The following is a 20,686-nucleotide window of genomic DNA, read 5'->3' as shown; positions in this document are numbered from 1 at the left end:
CAGTATCACTTCGTGCACCTCGTCCCAGAAGCTGAGAACCCAGGTTTATTGGAATCAAACTCAGAAGTACAGGATTAAAAAAAACCTCATGCGCACATAGATACAGAGTTGCAAGCAAAAACCCTGTTCAGAGTTTTACAATGTCGTAATTAAACCATTTTGGTATTTTGATTGATTTGACCATGTAGAGTCCAAAAAACTAAAAGTGTACACATCACCCGATGACGGTTTTAAGCACGTGAGTTGTGTGACTTATGTCCCCTTTTTTCCAAACGCTGTGACAAATGGTTACGCAACTTCTGCTTTACATTAGAAGCTGGTGACATGATCGTGACGCCAACTTTGAGATGATTTTCAGTGGGGATATTCAACAGTTGACAGGGCATAATCATTGAGAAAGTGTCACCACGAACAACTTCAAATCGTTGCCTTTGGTAAATTAATTATTCAAAGAACCAAAGACTTCTTCTTCTTCTTCTGCGTTCGTGCGCTGAAACTCCCAGGTACACTTGTGTTTTTGCACGAGTGGAATTTTACGTGTATGACCGTTTTTACCCCGCCATTTAGGCAGCCATACGCCGCTTTCGGAGGAAGCATGCTGGGTATTTTCGTGTTTCTATAACCCACCGAACTCTGACATGGATTACAGGATCTTTTCCGTGCGCACTTGGTCTTGTGCTTGCGTGTACACACGAAGGGGGTTAAGTCACTAGCACATAAGTTGACCTGGGAGATCGAAAACATCCCCACACTTAACATTCGAACCCTCGACCTTCCGATTAAGAGGCCGACGTCTTTCCACCCCGCCACAGCGCCCGTCTAACCAAAGACTTGAACCTGCATATTACAAATGGACTGGCTTTCACGCCAGATGAGCTAACCATTCAGCCGCATGACACATACATTAGCAATGAAATGGTGAGAAAAAAACAAAAAAACTAAGTACCCTTCCGCTATCTAACTAACATAACTATAAGATGCTTTACCTGTGCAACAACTCTACTCCTGGCACAATACTACACACCTGAAGATTTCCCCAGAAAAGATACCAGGTATGACTTTACTGTCATTTTCCAGAAGACTTCACAGAAATATTTCCAGAGTTCGTTTAACTCTTCAAAAGAACACTACAGTACAGTTCTTTTCTCAATAAAATGCAAATAAAAATCGAACATATTATGAGGCTTGAAATGATACAACTGACAGACTGGATCTTATTTCAAATGAATTTCATTGCAGCTACGATTAATAATAATTGCCACCTTGTATGCAACGTTATGAAATACTGATGGGGAAATTACAATTATACTGAAGAAGAGTGTTTGCAGATGCTATTTCCTGTGGAAAATCACTATACATTTTCACCTTAAGTCAGCCAGCTGATACAATTTTGCTGTTGTGTTTCCTGTTGACTAATTATCATTTTAAATACAAGACACACTTTGTGTCTCTTTCTTTTTCTAGCCTCTACCGCTTTCTTTTTCTAGCCTCTACCGCTTTCTTTTTCTAGCCTCTACCGCTTTCTTTTTTCCAGCCTCTACCGCTTTCTTTTTCTAGCCTCTACCGCTTTCTTTTTCTAGCCTCTACCGCTTTCTTTTTCTAGCCTCTACCGCTTTCTTTTGTTCTCTTGTTTTTCTGCTTTTGTTAGCCAATCTATCTTTTGTTTATTCGTAGACACTTTCATGCATGAATTAGCAAAAGAAACCAGCATTAGGTACAGTCTTCTTCTTCTGCGTTCGAGGGCAGAAACTCCTACGTATACTACGTGTTTTTTGCACGAGTGGAATTTTACGTGTATGACCGTTTTTACCCCGCCATTTAGGCAGCCATACGCCGCTTTCGGGGGAAGACCACTAAACCCACAATTTTTGTTAAAAGAGATTGACCTTTTTAACACAAGGACAGAGGTTTTAGGCACAAGCCTAGTCTTACATCATGTCGAGAGAGAGAGAGAGAGAGAGAGAGAGAGAGAGAGAGAGAGAGAGAGAGAGAGAGAGAGAGAGAGAGAGAGAGAGAGAGAGAGAGAGAGAGAGAGAGAGAGAGAGAGAGAGAGAGAGAGAGAGAGAGAGAGAATGTAGGCAAAATGTAGGCACTGAATGTTGTATTTTAAACTTATAGTTATAGATTAAAAAGTCTTGCAGCGATGAAAGAGAAAATTATGACTGTTTACCTGTGCTATGCAAGGCTATCACTCAAATTAGAGTCAAAAGCTAATGTAAATATTTCAATCAGACACCCCCCCCCCCACACACACACACATTTAGCATAACTTCTTCAGTGTTGTTCCAAGACTCTGATGACGATAGATCAGGTGGATCTGGGTATAGGACCATACCTAAGACCTACTGCGTGACAAAACTATCGAACGTGTCAGAACAACTCTGATCAAAAATTTTTTTATTTCTGAAGGCAAGGCCTGAGAACAACACTGTTTCTTCACACATACACTCCCACACACATACACTCCCCCCCCCCCCCCCCCCCACACACACACACTCGTCACTCACACACCCATTCTCTCTCTCTCACACACCCACAAACACACACATCCACACCCACTCTCTCACACACACACATCCACTCACACAAAGACACATACAAACTGTACATGTAACTGCAAGACTGCGGCTCAATGATGAAACAACATACGCTGTGATTCATCTTGAGGGAGCATTGATTGGTTGGGGTCTGTGGGGAGGACACACACACAAAGACACACAAAGTATATGTAACGATAAGACTGCGGCTCAATGATGAAACAACATACGCTGTGATTCATCTTGAGGGAGCATTGATTGGTTGGGGTCTGTGGGGAGGACACACACACAAAGACACACAAACAGTATATGTAACGGTAAGACTGCGGCTAAATGATGAAACAACATACGCTGTGATTCACCTTGAGGGAGCATTGATTGGTTGGGGTCTGTGGGGAGGACACACACACAAAGACACACAAACAGTATATGCAACGATAAGACTGCGGCTCAATGATGAAACAACATACGCTGTGATTCATCTTGAGGGAGCATTGATTGGTTGGGGTCTGTGGGGAGGACACACACACAAAGACACACAAAGTATATGTAACGATAAGACTGCGGCTCAATGATGAAACAACATACGCTGTGATTCATCTTGAGGGAGCATTGATTGGTTGGGGTCTGTGGGGAGGACACACACACAAAGACACACAAACAGTATATGTAACGGCAAGGCTGCGGCTCATTGAAGAAACAACCTACGCTGTGATTCATCTTGAGGGAGCGTTGTTGATTGGTTGTGCTCTGCGGGGAGGAAGCGACCTCAGGTTGTGTTGAAGGTGGTACACCGGACGTCACTGTGTCCGGGCTCTCCGCTGCTTCCCCATTGGCTTCTGTAGGAGGGCTGTACGCACCTGAAAAATGAAACCATTATGTAAATGATAACAAGCAAGATGCAATCAAAGTTGTGAAAGAAACAACAGAAAGTCAGCAGAGACTTACTTCCGAGATTAAATATGTCTCTTAGCAGAGCAAAAGAGAGCGAGAGAAAACTTAGCAGAGCAAAAGAGAGCGAGAGACTTGACTTACTTGACTTATTCCTGTAGACTCCCTGTGGAGCATAGGGCCGCAGAGAGCGAGAGAAATCTATTATATTGTAACGAAATGCCGAGGGCTGTTTGCTCTCGTTGATTGTTTGTTGTGTGTGTGAATGTTAATGAAGACGAAGAATAAAACAGAAACAACTTGTTGCGGGTTTCAAGATTCAGATTTAATCATCTGAATGAATTCATATCGAATCTCAATGCATTATATCATTCGTTCACATCTAAAACATGAATGACATACAGTAAATCTGCTCCGGCCTTTCTTCTCTCTGATTTCTCTTTTCCCTTGTCTCCTTCAGTAGATCAGTACAACATCTTGTATCTTAGAACCTCATAGCCCCGTCTCGAAGAAACACCGTCTTCGACCACCCTTCTCCCGTCTCGAAGAAGTACCGTCTAGAACCACCTTTCTCCCGTCTCGAAGAAGTACCGTCTAGAATCACCTTTCTCCCGTCTCGAAGAAGTACCGTCTAGAACTACCTTTCTCCCGTCTCGAAGAAGTACCGTCTAGAACAACAATAGCATAGCCGTCTCGAAGAAACCCCGTCTTCGTAGTGTAGAACAGTCTCCAGAGTCTAAAAATACATTTCCCTTTTTCTTTTCCCGTCTTGAAGAAGTACCATCTAGAACAACAATAGCATAGATTTCTCCTGTCCCTGGTTTCTTCCTCTAGAACCCCGATTTCTCCTGTCCCTGGTTTCTTCCTCTAGAACAACAATAGCATAGATTTCTCCTGTCCCTGGTTTCTTCCTCTAGAACAACATCTCTCCATAGCCCCGATTTCTTCTTTCAGCATAGCCTAAGCCCCGTCTCGAAGAAGTACCGTCTAGAACAACAATAGCATAGATTTCTCCTGTCCTTGGTTTCTTCCTCTAGAACTCCGATTTCTCCTGTCCCTGGTTTCTTCCTCTAGCCCAACATTGCATAGCATAGCCCCAATTTCTTCTTTCAGCATAGCCCCGATTTCTTCTTTTCCTTCTCTATTTATCCCCTTCCTTGTTTGTTTACCTGTTACCTCTAGCTACCGCTAACGTTTCGATCGTCTATAACGATCTCCCCTGTCTGTCTACGTTACCCCAATACATGTCCTAACAACATAAACAACATACCTTGCTTCTCCTTGTCTTCCCCGATTGTCTCGTACCTTTAGCAACGAACCGACACTCTCGATCGTCTTAGAGTCAAGGCGATCGAGGATGTTTGTTTACGTTTCTCTAGGTAACTTCTAACAACGCTCAAACAATTTATCCTACCGAACTAAATCTCTATTTTACTTTCACTCAATCATTATCCTATCAATGATGAATTATTTCTAAAATGCATAACCATATTTACATGCACATTTCATAACACAACATTCTTCTATCGTTCTGCTTCGATGAGATCTCGTGTAACACCTTCTCAAGTCAAAGCGACCAAAAAGTGTTTGTTTACGTTTCTCTAGGTAACCTCTAACAACATACAAACAATTTATCTTACCAAACTAAATCTCTGTTTCCTTTCACTCAATCATTATCTTATCAATAATGAATCAATTCTAAAATGCATGCAGTAATATTCACATGCACATTTCATAACACAATATTCTTTTATCGTTCTTCTTCGATGAGATCTCGAATAACACGTCATCTAAAATGGCGTCATCGAAGAGAAGATTACGTTCCATTGTGTTCATCTCATAAGAATGCGATCGATACGCACACGATTCCGAATAAAAACTACATGAACTAGTCAGCGCAAGTTTCCTGCTACGAACTGTGCAGTGGTTTTCTGGTGAGTACATCCTAACACAGTTAATATCATAACATTTGTCCTACAAGTCTCCCAGTCTTTCACTTTTAGATCTGTATCACATGTTTCTCAGTGCAAAAGTTAGATCCGCAAATGTTCAGGTTAAAGTTTCTGGATAATACTAATAGGGCCATCCGTTACAATATATATTACATTATTGGGAAGAATACCAGAAAGAACTCCAAACAAAAGACCAGGAAAAGACCACCCAGTTCTTTCAACTGTATATGTTAATATTACACTGTTCTGAGTTGCATTTTATTTTTACTGACCATCCCAATCATTAAGCTGTTGTTTTCTAGTGTACTGAATTTGGAACGATAGCACTAGCAGTCTTGTTTTGGAATTCCTTCAGTTTATACACAAGTTATCATTTTTTAATTATTTTAGAATTTTTTGTATAAATGTGCATGTCAAATATGGGTTGCGAAGCTGCAATGCCAATGAGCGCTTCTGGGGTGATAACGCGAGACAACTCCTGTGATCTTGCCGCGAGGTTTCCGCCTGTTACCATTGTCTTTTTACCGTATAAAATGCACGACTTACACACAAACTGTTACCAAAGCGACATGCTATTTGGGACCAATGCACGTTTTTTTTTCTTTCTCGTGTGATCTTGCCGCGAGGTTCCGCCCGTTACCAGCCGAAAGAAAGAAGGGGCATAACCTCACCAGAACCGCCCATTTGTAACACTAACTGTCAAACTGAGAAAAAAATCCTTCTTTCTTTCTTTATTTGGTGTTTAACGTCGTTTTCAACCACGAAGGTTATATCGCGACGGGGAAAGGGGGGAGATGGGATAGAGCCACTTGTCAATTGTTTCTTGTTCACAAAAGCACTAATCAAAACTTTGCTCCAGGGGCTTGCAACGTAGTACAATATATTACCTTACTGGGAGAATGCAAGTTTCCAGTACAAAGGACTTAACATTTCTTACATACTGCTTGACTAAAATCTTTACAACAAGAAGAGCAACCGCTCGATCGAGTCACTTTCGCAGTTCTGAATATTATATGAGGCATCAGATGGACAGGAAGAAATTGCTATTCACAACACAATGAGTCACGTTCACATAAAATTTGAGCCCGGTCACTTTTATAGTTTCCGAGAAAAGCCCAACGTTAAGTTGTGTGTTGCCGAACAGAAAAGGCTAGTTATCTCCCTTGTTTTTCTGATAACGTTCGTAAAAGGCTACAGATGTAAATACTTTGATGTAAAGAATAATCCTACAAAGTTTCAATCACATCCGATGAACTTTGTCAAAGATATAAAATGTCTAATTTTTCCTTTGACGCTGACCTGTGACCTTGAAAAAGGTCAAAGGTCAACGAAACCATCGTTAAAGTGTAGAGGTCATTGGAGGTCACGACTAAACAAAATATGAGCCCGATCGCTTTGATAGTTTCCGAGAAAAGTCCAACGTTAAGGTGGTGTCTACGGACGGCCGGCCGGCCGGCCGGACAGACTAACACTGGCCGATTACATAGAGTCACATTTTCTCAAGTGACTCAAAAATGGACTATATTCTATACAAGAAACACCTAACAAGGGTAAAAAGAGAAACAGAATCCGTCAGTCGCCTCTTACGACATGCTGGGGAGCATCGGGTAAATTCTTCCCCCTAACCCGCGGGGGGGGGGGGGGCAAAAAAATCCCAAACTACAGGGGAAGCAGGTGCAATGCAAACCAGTCACCAACGTACCACGCTCAGAAGCTTTTACATCTTTCTCCTCATCAACACTGGTGCTGGTGGTGAGAACATCGTCGGTGTTGTGAACATCATTGGTGTTGTTGTGGTGGTTGCTTTCTTCCGACTGTGACGAGGTCTCCTCCTCCATATCTTCTATCTCCGTCTTCTGTTTCAGCAGCGGCGTTTTGCCGGGCCGTCTTTCGGCCTCCGCCATATTTGCTGACCCCCGACCCCTGAAACACAACCAACAGAATTTTAATGACATTTTAAAATGGTGATTTTTTACTAGCCATGACGAGTAGAAACATGTAACTGGTGAGTAGAAATGTTCATCTACTCGCTAAATGCGAGTAAAGTTGCTGAAACAAATTGTTGGTTCGGCTAGTAAAGTTTGTTCTCCGGCTAGTAAATGTTCACAATCACTAGCCAAAGGCTAGTACACCATTTTTTTTTATAACTTTCAGGCCTGTGACGTTGAACGGGTTGCAAATATCACCTCAGCGGTATAATTTGTTTTCTTCAGCAGTTGAGTAAATCTACCATAAAAGTTTCGGCAATTTCTGGAAGTTCAAGGCAGTCATAATGGCATCACCTTTCCTGCTCTGTGAAAAATAATCAGCAGCTCCGCTTAAATGATGGCAACGTTTTTGACCCTATAAAAAAAGTTCAGGTGATTTGTGAACTGCTGATGCCAAACAACATCTCTGCTGGTTCAACATCTTAGAAACACAACCATTGTACCATTAACCTTAATGACTACCCAACAACAAAACAATCCACTAGTACAATTACTGAAAAAAATCACATCAAAGTTTCAAACTTCTCAACAACTGTACAAGACAGCAGTTCTTCAACAGCATTCAAATGTCCTTCACCATGTGCAGAAACAACAATACAATCCAATCACAACAAAATTAACTCCTAACTAAACTTCTCAACATTTATGACAGCCGTTATTCAGCAGAATTTCCTCATCCCAGAAAGGCAGCAGTCGAGGTATTTAACAGCTTTTACATCCAGCAAGACAACCGAGTTATAAGCATTTATATATGATATGCCAGAATCCCAGCACATCAGGTTGATTCAACAACATTCAAATGTCACAATCCCAACAAGATTTGGACAGTAGCAGTTAATTAACAGCATTTAAAATCCTAACCCAAGAAGAGAGCCGAGTTTAATTTAACAGCATTTACATGTCCTAATTCCAAGACACAGAGTTATTTACTGTGACAGCATTAAACTGCCGTCTTAATCCCAGCAGGACAGCAGATGATTCAAAAGCATTTAAATGTCCTAACCCAAGCAAAACAGCAGACAAAATTCAACAGCATTTAAATGTCCTAATCCAAAAAAGACAGCTAGTTCAGTAGTTGATTCAACAATATTTAAATTAAATATAATTATTTACGCAACATTTAGACAATAGCTCTATTGTAGTTATTCAACCGAAATTATAAGTCAATAAATCCCAATAAGACTCAGTCTGACACTGACAGCAGTTATTCAAAAGAATTTCAATGTTCTTCCCAGCAAGAAAGCAGTTATTCAAGCTAGAGCATTTAAATGTCCTCATCCAAGCAAGATAGCAGTTATTTAACACTAACAGCATTCAAATGTCCTAATCCCAGTAAGATAGAAGTTATTTAACAGCATTTAAATGACCTAATCCCCGCAAGACTGCAGTTATTTCTTTCTTTATTTGGTGTTTAATGTCGTTTTCAACCACGAAGGTTATATCGCGACGGGGAAAGGGGGGAGATGGGATAGAGCCACTTGTCAATTGTTTTTTGTTCACAAAAGCACTAATCAAACATTTGCAAATTGCTCCAGGGGCTTGCAACGTAGTGCAATGTATTACCTTACTGGGAGAATGCAAGTTTCCAGTACAAAGGACTTAACATTTCTTACATACTGCTTGACTAAAATCTTTACAACAAGAGGCGAAGCCATCAAGGCTCACGTAAGAAATCGACAAACAGTAACTCAAACTCAATCACTCCGTCACACATACACACACACACACACACACACACACACACACACACACACACACACACACACACACACACAGAAAGAGCATAGGTGAAACTGTGCAAGAAAGCGAGACACTAGATCTAGATCTGTCTGTCTGCATGTAGCCTACTTACAGGGACACGACTGCCAACTAGTCTCGGCCCGCTCAAAATAATAATGACCGAGACTTTCAGTACTTCCTTCGCGTGACGTCTAACCCTCTTACGTCATAATGTGACGTCAATGTAATGTGACGTCTTCAAATGTTAGAGTTTCTACCACAGACATACACACGCACGCACGCACATACGCACGCACGCACAGACAGACAAAGTTACGATCGCATAGGCTACACTTACGTGAGCCAAAAATTGACTATATTCTATACAAGAAACACTTAAGGGTAAAAAGAGAAACAGAATCCGTTAGTCGCCTCTTACGACATGTGGGGAGCATCGGGTAAATTCTTCCCCCTAACCCACGGGGGGTACTGCAGTTATTCAAAAGCATTCAAATGTCCTAATCCCAGCAAGACAGCAGTTATCTAAAAGCATTCAAATGTCCTAATCCCAGCAAGACAGCAGTTATTTAAAAGCATTCAAATGTCCTAATCCCAGCAAGACAGCAGTTATTCAAGCTAGAGCATTTAAATGTCCTCATCCAAGTAAATACACTCACAGCTTATGGCACACACATCAGTGGCTTAATAAAGTCTTCCTCCTCCTTTTTCGCCCCTCACACGTTAATACACCCGGACAGACAAGCAGCAGACACACCCATTTACAAACATTCTTTTGATAGGGTCTAACCACTGCGCTTCCTAATGTTTGTATACATTTGATACTGAATTCACCGTTTCCTTCGGTGTCACTTGTCAAACACTCAAAGCAAACCACTTGGGAATTCAGTGAAGCATAGCAACAAAGACATGGTACATTACACAACCTGTGCATCAATATTCAGTGCAAAAAGTGAAATATAATTAAAGTGCTCATGCTACAATATTGAGAGCAAAACCAACCGCCACCCCTTTTGTTTCGTTCAGTTTCAATCTGTAAATCAATTGACATCAAGAAAAATGCAACAATAACATCATCCACTGTTTAAGCATAACAGAAATTTTTAAAAAAAAAAATGTTACACACACCCCTGCCAATAACAACAAAACCATGTCCCTACAAAGAAATGCTGTAAACTAAGCGTTCCTCCTTTCTAAATAAGACTGGCAGTTCTACAATCATAGGATTTAAATCAAAAGTTTTCCTGATATTTATGGTACAGCTACTGCAATCAGTGGACACAGAAACTGATAAAGACAGAGAGACCGACAGATATGTGGAAGAATACACTGTACATGTATAAACAAACCTGCCTTCAGGAATAAACTTCACCCAAGCATACTCTGCAGGAGATGTAAGCCAACTACATTACCAGACAGTGCATACACATAATACTTAAAGTTAAACCTTCACAATCATTAATTTACTACAAAAACTATTGATCAACACAACAGTTCACAGTGAATCCGTCTCACCCGAAAGGTTAAGTCAGAAGGCATCATACAGACATAATTGATTTTGCATGCAACCTACCAGGATACCTCCTCCATTAGGGAGGACAGAAGAGTGGTGTTCATTTCAATGGCAATGGGTGGGGCTTGACAATTTACAAGTCACAGCTCAGTTCAAGGTCTCTTACAGCGACTTTGGTACACAGTTAAAAATTAAAAAAAAAAAATCAATAAAGAGGTGTCATGTTTCAAACCACACGGGGAGCTTTTGTTTACATGTATACAGTGCAAAGTGCTGAACTGCATGACTACACTGCTTCGTAGTTTTTTTCCTGAACTACTTTTGCATTGTTCTCATGCTGCCTGTGTAATTACCGAATGACAAATCAGTTTTCAGTTTGTAGTAGATCAAAGAAGATAAGCCACACCTCACATGAAAAGATCTTTCTTTATTTGGTGTTTAACGTTGTTTTCAACCACGAAGGGTTATATCGCGACGGGGAAAGGGGGAAGAGCCACTTGTTAATTGTCTCTTGTTCACAAAAGCACTAATCAAAAAATTGCTCCAGGGGCTTGCAACGTAGTACAATATATATATGACCTCACTGGGAGAATGCAAGTTTCCAGTACAAAGGACTTAACATTTCTCACATACTGCTTGACTAAAATCTTTACAAACATTGACTATATTCTATAGATACAAGAAACACTTAACAAGGGTAAAAGGAGAAACAGAATCCCTTAGTCGCCTATTACGACATGCTGGGGAGCATCTGGTAAATTCTTCCCCCTAACCCGCGCGGGGGGGCGGGGGGGCGGGGGGGTATGAAAAGATATCAGTCAGATCCTTTTCCTGTCTACCCAGAATCATAATGAAGCACACTCACTAATACTAAACAGCTGATCACTGTGGATGACAACACTAATGGGTGAATCTGCAAACACCATCAATATCTAACATACAGGAGGATATATATTTCATTTGAGGATACAGTGGAACCCCCTTTTACGACCACGCTTTTTTAATTTTCTGTGTGTAGCCCCTGTAAAGTTACCTCTATTTTAAGACCCTATTTTCTCAGTTTATTACAGAGGTCTTAAAATGGGGGTTCCACTGTATGTGCTTTATAGCCTTGTGTGTGTGTGTGTCAATTTGGACTGCAACTGAGAGGCCTACATACTTATTCAAATCTAACCCATAACACAGACCTATAAAACATATTCCTACAAAGCAGACTGCACAGATTTGTAAAGATTTGCATCGTTTACAAACAACTTAAGCGCCCCTCTGAATTGTTCCATTTTCACTTGTGTGCACAAGAATCCACCCTCCCTGCAAACTGCACAATAAAACAGAAACGAGTCCTGCAAACTGCCATGCTGATGTGTGCATCTTTCTGATGCAAATTTGTCATATGAAACCTCATTGGTTGGTTGATCTTTTCAGATGCAAATTTATTGCTCTATCTTATCGGAACACTGACTGCGAACATCCTGGGTGACCACGGCCTACGGCAGGTGACACTGACGACGACAGTGAGTAACAAGGAAGTGGCAGTGCTTGCTGAACTTGACAACTGATATAATGTGACACGCCCACAACTTTGCACACCCTTTTTACTTTGTTAGTATTACACCTGTCCCACTTACAGTTTCAACAAAATCAGACTTGACCTGTTCATACACTACACTAGTGGTGCAAAATCTGCCATCAGTTTCAGAATGGGTCAAATTTAAGATCCCCTAATTTAAGACTCCCTCCATTTTAAGTCCCTGTTTTCTTACATTTTCTGTTCATAACCTTTGTTAATTTACCCCCATTTTAAGACTCCCTCCTTTTCTCAGATTTGTTAAGGTCGTAGAAGGGAGGAACGCACTGTACTAGCTAGTTCATACAAACATTCAGCATTTTCACACATGCGTATATTACCCTGGTACTTTGTTACATGTGTCGCACTTGCAGCTGCAACTGTATCAAAATCTGCCATTACTTTTAGGTCTCCAAATCAATAAAGCTACCAGAATAACAACACAGACTTGTATATCAATGCAAAACAAAGATTTAGCTTGAGGGCACCCTCTTTACATAAAATGTTCATTGACCCGTCCGTCCAATTTCCAACAGAATAAGGCACAGTGTCTAATAACTCTGGGACAAAATCTGCCATAATTTTCAGGTTTCTAAACTATGGGGATAAAACAGACAATTTGTTTGTTTACAGAAAGGAAGTTGCAGTGGCTGCATGTGGAATATATTTATGTGTCCTGTTTACTCTGTTACACCTGTCCTGCTTCCAGTCCAATATCAGGTGTCTTAGTAATAACATGCCAGGGAAAAAAACTGTTTTCAGGTTTCTGAACTGGAAAATTGACCATTGGAAAAAAAGAAATTTTTTTAATTTCACACAAAAACTGCACTCTATGAGTTGACAGTTTTGGTTTTCACACAAACATTGAATGTTATGCGTTTTTCAAGAAAGACGTAGTTTGTGTTCACATGTGTAAGTACACGGTCCAAGGAATAGAAGTACACAGTTCCCATACTCTTTCCTCAAGGAAAATGTGAGACCGATGACCAAAATCTGTACCACTACCAGTAACTAAGAATATGACAAATTGAATCAAGGTAAAATATATTTGGTAATGCGTTTGTGGTCTCTGCTATTCTAAGGCATCCATTTTCAAAAATATGCACTAACAAAATCAGGAGGATCTTCATGAATTAGAGTCAGCAAGTGTATATAACTTGAAGTTGAAAGTAACAACAAAATCTGTGAAAACAGAAAGACATGACAAAAATGCCAATTAACAGGAGAAAACATCTTCCGATTCCACACCCATCCACCCACACATTCATTCACCAAAAGGAACCTCTCTTTAAGACTTTCCCATTTAAAGGCTAAGTTGCTTTTCTCAGCTGTTCTGTTCACTGTTCATAAAATATGTAAATATTCCTTATAAGCTTACCGTTGAGTCCCTCCCTTTTATTTTTAAGATGTGATTTTCTCATTTTTTTATGTTTAATTTTCCCCCCAGAGTGCCTAACATTGCCTGCTCGAACCACCATAAATTATGCAGATCCCCGAAACAACATATATTGCTACCTATGGTGCAAACCTCTTTTCATTTCTACTGGTGTCCTGCGAAGTTTGAACATTTATATTTTTAGAAAACTAGAACTGGTCTGATTTTTTATGGATCTCTTTCAATGCCACAGGGAAAAGGGTGAAGTTCGAACACAACTTGACTGGCACTGTGCACCAGGTTGCAGCCAGTGCAGGCAGACTGAGAGGCGACATGTATTGATTTATCACCTGAGAGTAGAGCAGGCAAACTAAGTTGTCTGCCTCCACCTCTCAAATTCACAGCTTCTGCTGATTGACAATGCAACTGAGACTCAGTAATGATCAGATTCAGAGTTACCACAAGCACTGTAAATGCAATACACTATTCCAGCGCTTGAAATTATGAAAAGCAACTACAGTTACTGTACACAATCAGCATTCCACCACCATGCAAAATCGGAAGTACAGTTGAACCTGTCGATACCGACTACCGATGGGACCCACCAAAACGGGTTATAAAAGACAGGTGGTTGTTATGGAAAGATGAATAAAACCTTATAATGACTACCGATGGGACCCACCAAAACGGGTTATAAAAGACAGGTGGTTGTTATGGAAAGATGAATAAAACCTTATAGCGACTACCGATGGGACCCACCAAAACGGGTTATAAAAGACAGGTGGTTGTTATGGAAAGATGAATAAAACCTTATAACGACTACCGATGGGACCCACCAAAACGGGTTATAAAAGACAGGTGGTTGTTATGGAAAGATGAATAAAACCTTATAAGTTATAACTACTACCGATGGGACCCACCAAAACGGGTTATAAAAGACAGGTGGTTGTTATGGAAAGATGAATAAAACCTTATAAGTTATAACGACTACCGATGGGACCCACCAAAACGGGTTGTTATGGAAAGAAGAATAAAATAAAACAAAACTCTTTGGGATCCTTGGGGGAATAGTTGTGGGTAGGGGATCCTAAACTGACAGATATGATACATTTGTACCTTGCACTGTTTTCAGGGGTGTGCAAAACAAAAACAATCGTCTGCCTTTGAGTTTGAGGATGTGGAAAACTTAAAACAATCCTGTCTTTTTCAGTGTTCCCAAATTATATTTTGGGGGCTCGGTAGCTCAGTGGGTAGAGCACTGGACTAGTGATCCTAGGGTAGCAGGTTCGTAACCGGGCCGGGCAAAATTTGCGTGCAGACTCAAGAAACAGTATCCATGTTCCACCTCCGTGTCACCACTGTGGCACACAAAAGACCTTGGTTATTCTGCCATAAGTGCAGGTGGCTGATACCTGGGTAGCGTGACTCTCAGTTGCTTCCAGCTTCCCACGGGAAGGAAGGGCCCCAAGTGAGAGAGAGAGAGAGAGAGTGAGAGAGAGAGAGAGAGAGAGAGAGAGAGAGAGAGAGAGAGAGAGAGAGAGAGAGCATACTATCACTAAACTGAACATCTATATATATACGACTAGTGTCTGTCTGTCTGTCTGTTCGCGATGCACGGCCAAAGTTCTCGGTGGATCTTTTTCAAATTTGGACACCGTATTCAGCTACACCCCGGACACAACCTCATCGATGAGATATTTCAACACGTGCTCTCAGCGCGCAGCGCTGTGCGCGCTGAACCGATTTTGTGGTTTTTTGTCTGGATCCACTACCAGTAACTCTTCCTTATCTTCTCCAGTGTTTTCAGCCGCGATTATCTCCCTTCCTCCGTGTGGCGTCAATCCATAGTCCCGTTACTACGTTACTATTTTTAGAAGGTCACTGCACGTAACTATTTTTAGAAGGTCTCCAGTGTTTTGCGCGTTTATCTCCTTTCCTTCGTGCGCCGGCAAAGCCGGCGTTTTGCCGGGTCACAGACGCAGCCTGGTATTCGGCTCTACTTCTTCCCGGCTAATCATCTAGTTAACTATAGTGCCACTGCCAGGGACAATGAGTTTAAAACATTTGATCTCATCTTTGCTAAGCACAGTAATGCCACAGACTTCATTTGCTTCAGCAATTCTTACCAGATATAATGATTAATATTGACAAGTTCCACACAATGTATGATGGAATATCTCACCAAGCAGCAGAAACATTTGGCTCACTACAAATTAAAGTAAATATTTCAATTCATCCCATGTAAACTTACACATTGTAACCGATTGTTGGCCTCATTCGAGGGCATAGAAGTATCTTCAGTTACACACACATGCCTCTTTGATCTGACACACTGTCCAGTGGGCTGTTGGATAACTTTGACACAGGTAGTCTTAGCTAGGATATTTGGACTTATGCATAATTTTTTCAAACCAGGCCCAACTGATCTGAGTCTGGGAACAACACTTCTTATGCTGCCATCACCTTCAAAACTGAAGTTAAAGTACCCACAGACACAGTACAGTTATTCACACAGGCACTGCTGCAGGGTTTCTAAATGGAAACAAAAACCACACCTGCCTACTAAACACTGCAGAGACAGAAGAAAATTCAGCTGACAGAATGCACACCTGAAAGTGAAAGCAGTGCCACAGACCCTGAAACTGGCAGCATGTGTCTACATCGCATTTCAACAGAGACTACCTAAAAATGTTAATGGATTACTTGCGCTTCCTTCCTCTTGAACTGAAGCTGAAAGACCTACACCTGCTGCTCTTCAACTTAATAAAGAAACAGACCCCCCCCCCCCCCCCCCCAAGGAATGCACTTAAGAAGACAATGTTATGAGAATTGACTTAAACAGACCCCTTCCCCCACAGAAATAGACAACAGAAACGTGCACAAGTAGCCTTAACAATATCCACTACAGTGGAACCTGTCCTGGCATGTAGATCTTGAACTTGAAGTAAGGCCTAAAAAAAAATAGGTGTGGTTACGGTAACCCGACCTACCCTATTTTTAGGGGCCGACCCTATAAGTATAACTTTTTATTACATTTGTCAAACAAAAAAAAACAAAAACAAAAACAAAACAAAAAAAAACACGGAGTGCAGAAAACGCAATGAAAGCAAAATCGCCCGAGTCGCACACTTATTTCCCTGTCAAGTAGGTTTAATGTGTACACATTAGAAAAAAAAGTTAAAAAAAAAAAAAAGTGATTGCCTACCTTCCTACCCTATTTTTTTTGGCTATGTTACCATAACCACACCTATTTTTTTTTTTTGGCCTAAGTAAAACCGAGATGATTTCCTGTGAGTGAGCCTTGTGGGAAAACATTGCTGATTGGTGATATGAAGACCAATTAAGCTAACAGTATCACATCACCCTTAGTATTTTGTGGACAAAACAAAACAGGGAGTTACCAAGAAAGCAGCAAGAGCGAGTTCTGCATTGTTCCATCAATTAAAAGAATTGTTCAGTTACGTGAAACTTATGATGTCTACAGTTTACGCGGACAGCCTGAAGGCCATTCTCTGCATTCGTTCACAGATCATACATCACTTAGTACAATGAAAAATATGAAAATGACTTCATCATTCATGAAAGTTTTGAAACTGCATCAGTGCATGTTTACTAAATCTACACATTCATTCTAGATCATCCCCAAATCCTTTGTTTTACAAAGCATTAGATTTCAACAAATACAAATCCAATACACTTTAAATAAATAAAAATTAAAAGCACCACAGCGTAATTGTAATGTATAAACGTACACACGAATTACACATTTCTGTCACTAATTTTACCAGTTTGAAAGTGATACAGAAAGCATGCTCAGCTCAGACATCTCTCCCCGTAGTATGCAAAGTTAAATATTTATTAAAAGGAAAGTGTAAAAGTACTAAAACTAAATCCATTCTAAATGGGTGGCCGAGTGGTAACGCACTTGCGCTCGGAAGCGAGAGGTTGCGAGTTCGACCCTGGGTCAGGGCGTTAGCAATTTTCTCCCCCCTTTTCCTAACCTAGGTGGTGGGTTCAAGTGCTAGTCTTTCGGATGAGACGAAAAACCGAGGTCCCTTCGTGTACACTACATTGGGGTGTGCACGTTAAAGATCCCACGATTGACAAAAGGGTTTTTCCTGGCAAAATTGTATAGGCATAGATAAAAAATGTCCACCAAAATACCCGTATGACTTGGAACAATAGGCCGTGAAAAGTAGGATATGCGCCGAAATGGCTGCGATCTGCTGGCCGATGTGAATGCGTGATGTATTGTGTAAAAAAATTCCATCTCACACGGCATAAATAAATCCCTGCGCCTTGAAGTTGAATATGTGCGCGATATAAATTGCATAAAATATATCCAAAAAAATCCCTGCGCTTAGAACTGTACCCACGGAATACGCGCAATATAAGCCTCATATTGATTGATTGATTGACATTATGACAACAAATCAATTGCTTATCTGGACAATGAGGAAAAATGTTCTGCCTTTTCCCTCCCACTCAACTACAGAGGAGAACAATCGCCAGAAGGGTACACTGTTATGTTGCAACCATTCCCCCGAGTGACAAAAAGTGCTGGGAGGATTGCAACACGTCCACCACTCAAATCACCATCACAACCAAGTAAACCACAACAGGCTCCATTCACAAACCATAAAACGGACCAAAACGAGGTCAACGTAAAATTGAAACCACAATTTTCTAAATAAATGTAATGAAAAGCATAATATAAAACAATATTCTCAAGCAATCCCACGCACACATTCTACTAAGAAATTATAAGCTCTGCTATTCCACGAAATGTGACCCGAAATCTATTTACAGGAGTTGGTTGGTGTTCTATCGACATCGACAAATCGGTTCTGCCTCCGATGTAAAATTCTGCGACATAACTAAACTCGCCGTCAACAAAAATCAAGCAAATGAATACAAAAAACGCATGGATATCTTACCCAGTGTCTGGATGTGTTGTTGTGTTTCCTTTTAGGTATGGGGGTAAAACAGAAAGAGTGGTGCCCAAAATAGATGCATCAGCCAAAGAGCCCCACGCTGTGAGATGCTAAAATGCCGAGAGTAATCGGACACTTACGACTCACAAACTTATTGTTGTCCTCATTTTTGTTTTCACCGTGCTGTCTTATTTCATGAAGACACTACTTCATCACAACAATGTTTCTGAAAAGTCAGTACAGCTGTATATCTAATGGTTTGGAAGGACGAGAGAATAACTGAGCACCCTCACTCACACTCTTCAGAGAAAATGGCAGACTACCACAAGATGACGTCACATAACAGGAAGTGGAACTCTTTTGCGTGATTTACAGAAACATTTGCAGTTTGTTTCTTCTTAAGGCTATTTCACAGTCATTGAGGATCACGAATTGGGTCACAGAGCATTGGAAATTAATCCTTCTTCAAAAGTTTATTGAATATCATAAATGCAATCATCCTTTTGTTGTGCACCACGCAAGCTAGCTAGCCCCACGAAAATATCCAATTTGTCGTCTGCTACTAGAATCGCACTTGCACAAGTGCGCGCACTCTGCGAGCCGTCAAGTTAGCGTTTTGCGGAGGTAACTGACTATTCTCGTGCTATTTCTGTGTCGTTGAGTGTAAATAAAGGTAAATATTGCGGGTTTCATGTGTGTGCAACAGTGAATATGCAAATTATCAGCAGAAACTGGCACAGCGGTTATTCGAGTCTGTTTCGATGGATCGAGATCACTGATCGCCGCGATTGTGCCGAGTATTGCCGCGGAGGCGTGGTTGCCACACCCCTCTGCAGTTAGCCGGCTCTTCACTTTCACTGAGACAGAATCAGTGCAATTGACACTGTGTACACATTAATTTTGTAACTTTCGCTAAGTTACTGGGTTATACCACTTTAAAAAGAACATCAGTCATTGACACTCACCAGGGCCGGACTAGGCGAACGGAAGAGGAGGCTGGGGGGGGGGGGGGGGGTGTGCCAGTGGTCAGTGGTCCAAGGGGATGTTCCCCCTGGCGGGGTCAAGGGGCAGAGCCCCTTGTGGGGGTCAGGAGGCGAAGCCCCCTGAAGCTGATGGGTAGGTCATATTCTGAGATAGGAAAATGGTCGCTCCTTGCATGAAACGGCATAAGATAAACAATAATAAAAAATGTTTTAAATAAGCGAGGTAGCCTACATGTTTAGGCTTGGGGTGGGGGGGTTTGCGCAACCCCCATAACCCCCCGCCCCCCCCCCCCCCCCCCGGTAGTCCGGCCCTGCTCACTGAAGTTGTATTATATCTTGACAATGACATCATCGTTTTTTGCATTTTCGAATGAACGGGATGTGTCTACATCGCATTTCAACAGAGACTACAGTATAGACCGGATGTATAAAACACCGGATGTATGAAAGTCTGGATGTATGAAAGGGGTAGGCAGGGTCCCGGCAGAAGCTACTCTTTGTTATTACTTAGAATTTTCCGGTTGTATGAAAATCGGATGTATAAAAGTCCGGTTGTATAAAAGCAAATCTCTGGTCCCGAGCAGCACAAATGCGTTGTTGCAAGACCGGTTGTAAGAAAACGAAAGTAGACCCAAGTCACCAAATGAGGATGCCCTGAAAACTTCCCCACCAACTGATTTTTATCCAGATTCTATGGCTGTCAACGAATTGTTCTGTTTAATTTGTTTCTCCATTCAATCATTTTTTTAACCTGTTACAAATTCGTCACGAAGACCCATAAAATCCCAGAAGGCATTTGTGTTACATTTATAACCAGAGACATTGGTCATGGATGTGAATCAGTTGTTATCTGTTTATGTTGTTGTATTTTATGTTGTTGTATTTTATTTTGTTGTATTTTATGTTGTTGTTTTTATGTTCTTGTTGTTGTTTTAACATTTAGTCAAGTTTTGACTAAATGTTTTAACGTAGAGGGGGGAATCGAGACGAGGGTTGTGGTGTGTGTGTGTGTGTGTGTGTGTGTGTGTGTGTGTGTGTGTGTGTGTGTGTCTGTGTGTGTGTGTAGAGCGATTCAGACCAAACTACTGGACCGATCTTAATGAAATTTGACATGAGAGTTCCTGGGAATGATATCCCCGGATATGTTTTTCGTTTTTTCGATAAATACTTTTGATGACGTCATATCCGGCTTTTTGTAAAAGTTGAGGC

At 41.1% G+C, this 20,686-nt stretch overlaps 1 protein-coding gene across 1 annotated transcript in view; it reads right to left on the bottom strand.

Annotated features, from left to right (window-relative positions):
- LOC138947071 (cAMP-regulated phosphoprotein 21-like) overlaps nucleotides 1-18,804 on the bottom strand; it is a 71,227-nt gene extending 52,423 nt beyond the window's left edge. The window contains exons 1-3 of the mRNA XM_070318505.1: nucleotides 18,498-18,804; nucleotides 7,083-7,303; nucleotides 3,246-3,397 (exon numbers count right to left, since the gene is read on the bottom strand). Coding sequence (XP_070174606.1) covers nucleotides 3,246-3,397; nucleotides 7,083-7,284 — 354 coding nt within the window. The 5' untranslated portion in view covers nucleotides 7,285-7,303; nucleotides 18,498-18,804. The remainder of the gene's footprint in view (nucleotides 1-3,245; nucleotides 3,398-7,082; nucleotides 7,304-18,497) is intronic.
- Nucleotides 18,805-20,686: the final 1,882 nt, after the last annotated feature.

Source organism: Littorina saxatilis, linkage group LG14 (assembly GCF_037325665.1).
Source record: "Littorina saxatilis isolate snail1 linkage group LG14, US_GU_Lsax_2.0, whole genome shotgun sequence".
NCBI classification, from domain to species: Eukaryota; Metazoa; Mollusca; class Gastropoda; order Littorinimorpha; family Littorinidae; genus Littorina; species Littorina saxatilis.
This window is presented reverse-complemented; position numbering and strand designations above follow the sequence as displayed.